Source organism: Acartia tonsa, chromosome 9 (assembly GCF_053477335.1).
Source record: "Acartia tonsa isolate MP-2025a chromosome 9, ASM5347733v1, whole genome shotgun sequence".
NCBI classification, from domain to species: domain Eukaryota; kingdom Metazoa; phylum Arthropoda; class Copepoda; order Calanoida; family Acartiidae; genus Acartia; species Acartia tonsa.
The window spans coordinates 47,997,889-48,009,930 of NC_137268.1; the positions used below are offsets into that span (position 1 = coordinate 47,997,889).

The window sequence follows — 12,042 nt, forward strand, 5'->3', positions numbered from 1 at the left end:
TAGCCATTAGGTGTATGCAGTGTTGCGGATCCGCATTGGTTATAAGCGGATCCGGATCCGCAACACTGGGAGTATGGATAGAAATATCATAAATATTTTAAATGAAGAGAAATATAAACTTCATTTTTCAAATATTTTACAGCAATTTTTCCAATCAATTTTATGAACCGTTTAACAAATAAATCCAATTTAGAATAATATTTGCTTTTGATTGAACAGGAATGTTACTTGAATTAAGCTAATTTTGACCTCCTAAGTTGAAAACAATATTTGCATTGCTATTCTATAATTAGTGTATACCTGTATGTTTGAAGGTAAGTCTTATAGACTCATTCAGACCAAAATATTATTCTTTTTTGTGCTGTGTGTAATTACTATTTGGTCAAATGATCTTGTTAAGTCAAACTGTTCTTAGTTCTTGACTAAAAGTATACTTAGCGTTTGGTCATAATTAATAACAGTTTGACTTAATAAGCGCATTTGACAAAATGGTTACATACAACATTACGAAAGATACCAAAAATGACCCCCTTTGCTAATGCATTATTTTAACCTTAACATAGAGAAAGCTCAAAGTGTCATGTATGACATATTTTCATGACACTTTGAGCTTTCTCTTAATATCGAAGAGTCCATCTTTATAAAAATAAATAGGCTATACTATTTATAGACACAATTTTCAATCTTCAGCATATTTTTGCTGTTTCTATAGATAGACAAACATTACAATGTTGTTGTCTCCTATCTCTGCCAAATAATTGGAAATTAATGTCTTTGTGTGTATTATTATTTGTTTAGATAATACAACAAAATCATTTTTCATTTTGCCCTGCATTGTCTGCTGACATTATCTAGATATTGGCTGAATAAATTTTCTTGGAATATACCTATTATCATTGTTGGGAAAAGAGATGAAAAGGGTGACCCATGGTGTAGTGGTTAGCGCACTACGCTTTGGTTGGGAGAAACCGAGTTCAAGTCCCCCCATAGACTATGCACTTGGTTGACAAATGCTGTCGCAATTTGTCAAATTCACGCAACCTTCCCTGAGATGCCCTAGGGTTGTAAGAGGGGAGATTTGTAGAAAGTTAGGATTCTATATATCAAGCAAATTATATCATGCTTTCCCTCGTCCATGCTCCTCATTCATATGAGAGTGCCATTAATTAGAGTGGCTTAATATGGAACACCTGCCAAATCTCTAGGCCAGGGTGATGTAATAATTGAATAGCGGGTCAGCTTATAACGCATCATAGAATACACCCAGCTGTGCGTGAAGCTTACCAATCTATGATTGGCCAAAGGATTCACACCTCCAATCTCCATGTGCATCTGAATCCTAACTTCAGAGAATCATGGCTACAAACAACAACAACAAAGTTATTTTTAACTACACCCTCTTTTTAACCCAAAATTTGGAGCTTGCAAGGGAAGATGAAATCATCATTCTATTTAATTTCCTGATATCCTTTTCGCCCTGCTAAAAAATATAAATTAATTTTCTTGTTGTATATTTTTTATGGTCACCAAGAAAACTCAATAGTCTTTTTCTTGTTTGATAATAAGGATGTTAACATTAAAAAAAAGCAAAGAGAAAGCTTTAAAAACATTAAATTTGAGATATTATTGATAATAAAATTACTGTAGTTATTTTGAAATATATATCAATTACTTTATTGTGACTGCTAGGAATCTTCTTGTGTACCTACTTAACACACAGAAAAGTTCAGATAAAACTAGTATTTCCGTTAACAATGGTAAAAAATAGAATTGGATTATTTGTATGTAAATATAGATTATCTATAAAGAAAACACTAAGAATAATAATTGATACATTAAGTATCACAGAGTTAGAGATAGGCTAAATAGAGAAAAGATATTCTTTATAATTTTGCATGCAGATGAAATAATCTAAAGCTATAAATGAAGAAATTTACACCTTTCAATTTATAAGTCTGTTCTTGTAGGGTTATTTAATTATACCTTTTTATTTTACTTTTTACTTTCTATTTAGAAACAAGAAAATATCTGTGAATGCTATTGGTCTGTTCCTGGCTGAGTCTAGTGACGCGGCAAAACGCGCGTGGTTCTACTGCAGGATAGTGTTGCCAGATTTTTAAATATGTTTGTAAAATGTTAATTTTTATACTTTCAGGTGCATTTATTAACTATGCATGTATATTAAATTATGTGTTATTTCAGGGGTTGGCTAAAAACAGCTTTACTTTTATGTTTTATATGGAAATAAATGTCAAATGTTTTACTTGAAAATATTTTTTATTTAAAAATTTAAATCAATCTGGCAACTTGTTATAGAGTATGTCACGAGAACATCAATGACGTGACAGAGATAAAGAAATGTTCGTGTAAGAAGCTGGCCAAGGCCAGATATGAATATTATAACTATGGACGTGATAGAAATGATCAAATGAATGGGTAAGCATAAATTAATATCATAAAATTTTGTTTATTGTTGTACATTTTTTACTACACTCAAGGATATATGGATCCATATGGAGATTTTGTGAATGGTTGAAAGTGAAGCAGCTAATAGTGCTTACTAAAAAGGATGTCATACAATACAAATGGCTAATGATAGTTTAGTATATATTTTTATTGACCAACAACAAATGTAAACTGTCCTTACATTGGTCATATGTATTGTATTTTTTCTAAGCACTATAAGCTACATCGTTGAAAGTCATAAAAAGAACATTTTTAAAGATTATAATCATATCTCACTCCATAACCAGAATATTTGTAAAACAGTTTATTAAAGCATATTTTAAATCAGGAATAAAGTAATATTGGTTATGCAATCTAAATTCAATTTTTTGTTAGTTTTTAAACAGCAAAAAGTTATGAATTATATTACCTCTCAGTGCCTTCATCCCAAATATAATTATAATGAATATTAGACATATAAAATAAATTTTTGTGTAAAATAAATGATCTTCTTTTAAGACAGAGTGATGAGGATAAGTTTATGACAAAGTAAGTCCCTGACAAATAGGAGCATGCTTTATTTAAGGGACATAAAAGTAGTAAACACAATCATACGCATAAGTCTATGAGCTATAACAAACTTCTAAATCTTTATAAAGTATGAACAATTTTTGAAACTTTTTATTGATGCAAAAAATTATGAATTTATTTGATGAATGTTTCAAATAAGTTTCTGAATTTGACATTAACGTTCCAATATGTCTTAATTAACAAATCCTAGATCTAGAGTTGCTGTGCTACTTACACTACAATAGGTGGGCATGCACAATATTTTGGATAGAGGGAATGAGGGGGAGGTGGGGACTTTCATTCTCCATCTTTATTAAGGAATTTATACTCTAGGTTAAACTCTAGGCTGAGAGAGGGAGGGGGGTTGTAACTTCTAAGACCCCCAAAAAAGCTAAGATGTTTTATCCTGTGTCATATGCTGACAAATCTTTTGTGGCACTTGTTTGCATTTTTTTACAGTGTAATACTTAGCTTTTTCTTTCTTACAGTGTGATACTACGCTTTTGCTTTCTTACAGTGTGATACTACGCTTTTGCTTTCTTACAGTGTGATACTAAGCTTTTGCTTTCTTACAGTGTGATACTACGCTTTTGCTTTCTTACAGTGTGATACTAAGCTTTTGCTTCCTTACAGGCAGTGTGATACTACGCTTTGCACTTATTATGAGCCTCACACAAATATGTTGCTAGAAAATAAAGGAAAAATGGATAAGTAAATTTGGTATATCTAATATTAAGTTAGGAAAAACAGGACTTTCTCAAAACTGGTTATTGATTATTATTGACCTATGGCCTATGAAAATTATATTTTTGAAGAATTTTACACATCTTTTGACAAATTTTCGCCATAAAGAAATAGCTTACTATTTTTATCAATGGAAATTTTGTTTTAAATTATGAGATGTTTTGTTGATATACAAAAATAAATTGCTTCATCTCTAGCAATAAATATATACAACAAATTACTTTCATCTTTTTTGATTTATATGATAAAATTTATTTTAATACTAAAGATGAATTTACCTCACTTTTGATGATTTCTCGATTTTTTCAGCACTGTACTATCTAAAAAAAAAACTATCCAATTTGTCAACTTGCCTATCCTTGGGTGAAAAAATGTTTGTTGCAGCCACTAGCAATGTGCATTTTTATATGAGTGTCACATTATTTCTGCAATAAAATAAGTTACCAAAGTAAATTAGAAAAAATATAAAAATTCTAAAAGCAATGATTAACTATTTCAAGATGTTTAATCCAGAGACAACTACTGAAACCCTTTCCGTCTGAAAGTCAATTGTTTTTTTTTTCTACTTTTGCAGTGACTCAACTGTTTTTATATTTACGATGCTATTAACTGATTTTAAAGACCCCATACAAAATTGGGACAGAGTACTATCCTGAGGGGAGAGTTACATATAGCTCATGTCCTCTCTATTATTTTATTTTAATAAAAAACAAATAAAAAATCATTACAAATACCACAAGAGGATTGATATCAGTCTTTTTAATATAAGAAATCTTTGTTTATTCTTATTTTTTGCGGTAATGTCTTGTAGCTCTATTGATATTTATGCGGAGACTGTGGCACACCTTTTATATGACATCTCTGTGATCCATTCAAATATGGAAAACTGCTCCATAGCAATTTTGCAAAATGCTTTTTATGAGAAGTAATTTGGATTCGTTTCAACGCAACATGAAAAGAAAATTGATGTATAGCAAGTTGTTCAGCTACGCATAAAATTTTGTGCAGTTTTTATTGTGTGTATTTTTGTTGGCTTATCTATCTATCACTTTGTTTATACTTCAACTATTTTTGATTAACTTAGATATTTGCTGAAAAAACTGTTAGTAACGATATATATAATACATATCTATGAAATACTCATTTTTGTCTTAATAATATCTATAACACAAAGTAGAATGATGTCTGTCCGTCCGTCCTTCATTCCTTTAAGATTTCAGTAACCAGTGAACCGATCGGATTCTTCTCTTTAGGGAATATACCTACTGGTCCTGTGGTGGTTTTAGGCTATTTTCTAGGGGGATTGGGACACCCCCAACCCCCCAAAAAATAAAAATCCCTCTCCCAATGGTTTAGGCTGTTATGTTAAAATTAGTGGTTGCACCACCAGAAGTACCTAATTTTTTTAAAATTACCTCTTGGGGAAAAAAAGCCCCTAGAGACTAGGGGCGAAGCCGCTAGTGTAAACTTATAGTACATAATTTTTGTGTAATTTTTTCTATTGTTTCTAAAATAGAAAATGGTTTAAACATTGGCTCCTAGTCGGTTTTATTATTAACCAATGGGATACTTTTCAAAGTTTGTTTCAATTTAAAATATAAGTACATCTATATTTCATCATTAAAGTAAAAGAATAACTCAACCCACAGGGTGGAGACCCTCTCCTGACTTTCAATTATCAGCCAATAACGTCGGAAATATAATCACATCCAAGTCGTTACAAAAGAGCAAACAACAATTAAAGGGTGAGCAAATAAAAATGCGTAGATTTTTAAAATTCAAATTGCGCGGCTTGTGTTTATAGTAGAAAAATGTTACGCATACCATTGGAACCCATAAGAAGTCTATTTTTTTGGAAAAATAAGAACGATTCCTCTGCTACGTATAGTTAGGGAGCTACGTGTTAAAATGTCCTAACGGACTTAAAACTTAACTTGCGAGTATATAAGTAAATAATAGACAATAATTCTTGCAAAAAGACGTGCGTACATTTTTAAAATTCAAATTGCGCGGCTTGTGTTAATGGTAGAAAAATGTTACGCATATCGTTAGAACCGCTATGAACTACATTTTTTGGAAATATAAGAACGGTTCCTGTGCTACAAATAATCTAGGAGCTGGGTGGTAAAATGTGCCAAAATTTACTCGGAAACAAAAACACATACAAAAGAGCAGACAACAATTATCTAGCAGACGAAAGGGGTCTCCACCACTTGGGCCACGTAGTTGTCTGGATTATACATCTTAATTAATAATTATTATTAGCATTATTATTATTCTTGTAGGTTACCACCCTTACCGTTCACTCGGCATGATTCTCTGCAGCCCTGGAAAGAAGAATTCTCAGACGTAGAGAATGGGCTGAGAATGAGGAGAAAATTCGGTAAGAATTAGGTTTCCAGGTTGGCCAAGAATCGGATTAATATCCGCTGGATTAGAACCGGTTCTGAGCTATACTAAAATTATGTATCGCATCGTTTAACAGACGAATAATAAAATAAATGTCATACAAATTAAAACCAGTTTTGTCAAGGACGTCAAGGAGGGTAAAGGGGTGATAACTTATTACCCCCCCCCCCACACCATTTTTTGATTTTCATTATTTATCCCACCCCGCCACAATAAAAATAGCTTGGACGTTTCTGAATTTTATTAGCCCAGGTCTTTGGCCACTCGGGCCTAACAAAACTGATTTTAATCTAAGCTTTTCATTTTAATTTCAATTCTGCGGAAAGCTTTCTATAATACTATGAGATAAATAACTATTCTGGGTTTAATTTAAAGATTTTGTCTTTAAAAGCAAATATGTATAGTTCAGATATAGCTTAGTGGTTTAACGCCTGTTTATTTGTTAGGAAAATATCTGGTCCGAGTCCCCAGACCACATCAATACTAAAGATGTAAAATTTGTACCTACTGATGCTCTTTCAGGCGTTAGATCCTTACAACAAGAAAAATTGTGATATGATAAAAAAAAATATTTTTTTTCTTTAAATTATTTTTAATTTTGAAATATAAACTTTATCACCATTCTTGCGGGGCCCTTCTCATCTTTACTTAACCTATCCTAACCTAAAAAGAAATTTTGATTCAATATTTGAATTGTTACATTTTTTAATGCAATTTTAATAGAATTCTTTATGTAATTCAAATTGTTAGATTAACAATACTTTTATAGTAAATACTAGGGTTAGGCCGAATATTGAAAATGACCCGATACCCTAAAAATTACCGGTAATCCGTTATTATATATCAGCCGGCACAACCCAAGTAAATACAAGTTGGTACGTAAACACATTTAAACTTTAAATTTACAATCTAAACTTAAATTACATTTAATTTGAATTTCATGTAGTGTAATATACTAATGTATGTTTGTAAAAAAATAGGTTTTCAAAAAATATATAAGGAAAAACATGGCTTAAAAGTAACAGGATGTGTGTCTATTTATCATAACAAAATATGTACATACTATATAGCGGCTTCGCCCCTAGCCTTTTTTGGCTTTGCCCCAAGAGGTAATTTTTTTAAAAATAGAAGAATAAAATTATGTATTTCTGGTGCTGCCATTTATTTTTTAAATAGTTTCCCAAAAAACAATTTTTTAGGAAGGATATTTTCATTTTTTGGGAGGTTGGGGGTGTCCCACCCTCCAAGAAAATTGCTTAAGGTATATTCCCTGAAGAGTAGAATCCAATCAGTTCAGTGGTTATCGAGATCTTAAGGGACGGACGGACGTACAGACATCGTTCTACTTTGTATTATAGATAATAGTTATTTCTTTCATCGTATTATAAACCGCTTTCCGCGGATATAGAATGTACAATTATAAGATTAAAACTAGTTTTTTTAGCCCCGAGTTGCCGATGTCATTTCTAGATTCGTAGAAAGCTGGATATAATACGATGATAGACATAGTTTTTTCGTATGGATGAGAACCGGTTCCTATCCACCGGATTCGAATGAATACGAGAAAAGTAATTCAAAGTATTACAATTAAAGATTGTCTGTTAAATGAAGTAATATCAAAACAGCAAAATATAAAATTACTTTCTAAGTATATTGAAACAAGGATGACAGCATCCATTAGTAGAAAAGCAACAAAACATTATGAACGGACAGAATGATTTATAGAGCAGATGCTCAGTGGTCATAATTCAAATATAAATTTATAGAAAATCACGAAACCTAACATGTTTTAATATTTATATTTTGTAGCCTGACTGACATACCAACGGAAATCTTCAGACTGTATGCTCACTTGTATAGGAAACAGCTGAATAACGGTCGAGGAAATCACATTTCTCACTAGTACTGCATAAAGGACTGACAGAAGAACGGAAAAAAAACATAATTTACAAAGTATCTTCGCTAGAAACAAGTCCAACTTTAAATTTGACATAAAAAGGAAAATCCAGGAAGATGATTAAAGTCCCTTCACAGATTATGACGTCATACGATATAATAGCCAATGAGAGGCCATTATACACTGTAATAGTCCAATGGTAAAATTTATGCTGGCCTCTCATTGGTTATTCTATAGTATGACGTCATAATCTGTGGAGTGACTTTAATTATCTTCAAATCCAGGTTTTATTTCAGCTAATTAAACATTATCAAACGGCACAAATCTAATTGAACAATTAAATTGTCCATTTCAGCATAAAATACTGCAAATAAATTCTCATCAAAGGGTTTAAGTATAATAAGTAGGGCTCGGCAACTGTCCATGTGTAAGGCTCGGCTGTAGTCGGTGCTTTTCTTATAATATGACGGCCGGCTTGATGAAAAACAGTGCATGGTTGCGACTTTGGTTGCTAAGTCCTAATGAAGCACAAAAGTTGGACAATCATAACATTTTATACAAAAATATTCATTTAGAGACGATCTTTCATCCTTTAGAATTGAACATATATTGAACAATTTCAAATGCATTGTTTTAATAATTTTTGTTATAAAATGAATATTAAATACGTGGATATATTGACAGGGGAAAATTTGTCGATAACTTAGGTTGCTAATATTGACCTTATTTACTAGTCAGTTCATTTATCCAGTAGGAGGTGAGGATATGTGGTAATAAGGGTAAATGAGGGGTATCTTTATTTTAGCCAGCTATGAGTATCACTTTTTTAGAGTACATGGAAATCTGGTGCAACATCCAAGTAATTATACATCGATTGTTATAAAACACTAATGAAATCATTACAAAAAAATCCTTTGATTTTATGTTAGTTTGAACTTATCAAAGCGTTTGATAATGTACAGAGTCAATTAGATTTTTAAATTGGGTTTTCTAAATAATGAATATAATTTAATTTTTTTTTATATAAATAAATACATTTTAATAAAAAGACACATTATAAACAGCTATTCTATATAAATAATGGGGTATAGTCCTTTCGTGGCAACGCCTCTTAAGGGGCTATTCGTTTTATTTTCACAGTAGCTTTTGAGAGGTTATTTTAGGTTAGGTTAGTTTAAGATGGGTTAGGTGATTGCCTCACAGGGTTAGGTAATATACCCCGGAGCGTTAGAGCCCCAGAAGGGTCTAGAAATAGGAGAAAAGCTACTGATAAAAAAACAACGAATCACCCTTTAAGAGGCGCTACCCGAATAATGTATAACAAGGATAACAACATCTATAAAAGCGAAGCTCAACAATCAGAAGGAAGGACAAACGTAAATAACTCCTTTAGAGAGTCAGAAATTAATAAGCAGAACATTAATTTCTAAGTCGAAACTAAATTGCACATGTATCTGTTGCAAAATTGTATAAATATAGGTTACAGTAAAACGTACTGAGTTTCTACACTTCCTAAATCATACATAACTGTTATAGGAATCATCTTGCAAAATCATTTTTTTTGTCATATCCAATTTAAGTTCTACAATGAAGCTTTAATAGTGCCTATAAAAATAACGTCATATTTTCCTACCATTGTTTAATTTGTCATTTGTATTGTATGACGTCATTTTTGTGTAGGCACTATAAACAGCTTCTTCTTTAATTATACTACATAAATATTGTACTTTTTTTCTAGAAGTTGAGATGAAGAATGATGAAACTAAAAGTGATACAGCGAAGGTAATTTCTTTTTCTCGTGTTCATTCAAAACCGATTAATATCTAGTAGATTATAATCGGTTCTCATCCATGCGAAAAAATTGTGTGTAGCATCGTATTATATCCAGGTTTCTACGAATATAAAAATGTACAATTATGAGATTAAAACCATTTTTTTAGCCCGTGCCTTCGGCATCTCGGTGCTTAAAAACTTGTTTTAATTCTACCATTGTATATTTTATATCCGCGGAAAGCAAGAAATAACTAATATAGTTTTTGATGATACAAATTTACTATTATTGTTCGTAAAGTTCGTAAGTTTGAAATTAAAAACTCTTAACGGTCGCGGAGGAACTGAGGGAGGAGGGGGGGTAGTGGAAGGCATTCGTCTCCGGTACTTTTGCCAAAGAAAAAAGAGACTTTTCAAGTCTTTGAATTATACACAAATAAAAAGTAATGTTTTTTACATATTGACATCCTGGTAGTTCCAGGATGCCAGCAACCCAGGTTGAGAGTAAAAATATTTTTACTTATACAACAAAGCAAAACTTAGAATGCATTCATGGCACAAACTTCATATGATTAGCATTAAAGTGACATGAGCTATATGTAACTTTTCCCACAGAGCATAGTACTGAGTATTTAAAGTATTGTCATTCTTGTTTAATTATAAAATCAATATTGAATATGAAGGGCAATTTTAATTTCGACAGTAAATATCAAATTACCAGAAAATTATATACTACTAGTCACTCAATAATGCGCATTAATTTTTAAATTGAGGATAAAGCATTTAATATTTGTCATAGCAAAGCTTTTCTATATTTAGTGCAGGTTCGTCCATACATCCGGATAGCCGAAATATCGTTATTTTAGGCCTTTTACAATTACTCTGTAGATTTGATGATAATTTCTGAAACAGATAAGAACTATAATTCAAAATAACGAAAACATTTTTGAAATTAATCAAATCTAGGGCAAAAAATCTAGCAATTCCTCGTTAGGGCGGGATTCTCCTTCAATTTTCAAGTTCTTGCCCAAGGGTATTATGTTAAGTAACATCCAACAGACAACCAACTCTTTGATTGTACGATCTTTGTCTGGAAGTTCTAATTGTGCATGGTATTAAGCTGCGCGTTTATATTGGCTAAGGCATTCCAAATATTTTTACTATTAGTGCAACATGCCAGATATAGCAGCAGTAGATACTATATTTATCGTCTCTAGTATGACGCGGTGTGGACCAGACTCGGGCCCGACACCTCCCCGACACTTATCAAAAATCACTTTTTATTTAGATGTTATATGATTCAACTGGTTGTTTTCACTGGTGTACTGGTCGTACAATTGATGAGTGTACCATTACAAGGTAGGAAGCAAATTTACATTATGGCTTCAAAACCGACTAATATCCAGTGGATTAGAACCTGTTCTCAGCTATATTAAAAATCATGTATAGCATCGTATTAAAATAAAATTTTCTCAAATAATAAAATGAAAATCATAAAATGTATTCTAGTTTTGTTAGTCCGTAGCTAGTGTATACTGTTAAGTTGAGCTTTTACTCAAATATCATATACTAGCGGCTTCGCCCCTAGCCTCTAGGGGTTTGCCCCAAGAGGTATAATTACATCTTTTATTACCTGGAGATTTCCCACTCCACCTCTATTTTAGATAATTTAAAAAAATAGCGAGGGGATTTTTGGTTATTGGGGGGATTGGGGGCGTCCTACTTCCTAAAAAAATAGCCTAAAATCATCACAGGACCAGTAGGCATATTCCCGAAGAGTAGAATCCGACCGGTTCAGTGGTTACCGAGATCTTAAGGGACAGACGGACCTGCTCTAATCATTGCCTCCGAATTATATTCCTTGTGCTTTGTTACCTATAAAAGTTGTCATCCTTGTTTTATTTAGACAAGAAGCGACAGTGACCATGTTTGCGGGGCACATAATTGTCGCAATATTTGCTGAGGAAACTTCACCTTTACTTGGATTAAGGTAATCAATCAATCAATCAATCAATCAATCAATCAATCTATCTATCTATCTATCTATCTATCTATCTATCTATCTATCTATCTATCTATCTATCTATCTATCTATCTATCTATCTATCTATCTATCTATCTATCTATCTATCTATCTATCTATCTATCTATCTATCTATCTATCTATCTATCTATCTATCTATCTATCTATCTATCTATCTATCTAT

At 31.9% G+C, this 12,042-nt stretch overlaps 1 protein-coding gene across 4 annotated transcripts in view; it reads left to right on the forward strand.

Annotated features, from left to right (window-relative positions):
- The window catches only part of LOC145329104 (calcium-activated potassium channel slowpoke-like), a 282,479-nt gene that overhangs the window by 221,133 nt on the left and 49,304 nt on the right, over positions 1–12,042 (forward strand). For 2 of the 4 annotated variants that reach the window (XM_080173138.1, XM_080173139.1), the window contains exons 24-30: positions 2,015–2,096; positions 2,315–2,436; positions 2,965–2,994; positions 6,045–6,142; positions 9,804–9,847; positions 11,124–11,194; positions 11,742–11,825. In XM_080173138.1, coding sequence (XP_080029264.1) covers positions 2,015–2,096; positions 2,315–2,436; positions 2,965–2,994; positions 6,045–6,142; positions 9,804–9,847; positions 11,124–11,194; positions 11,742–11,825 — 531 coding nt within the window. The remainder of the gene's footprint in view (positions 1–2,014; positions 2,097–2,314; positions 2,437–2,964; positions 2,995–6,044; positions 6,143–9,803; positions 9,848–11,123; positions 11,195–11,741; positions 11,826–12,042) is intronic. The other 2 variants (XM_080173140.1, XM_080173141.1) reach the window with 1 other exon arrangement.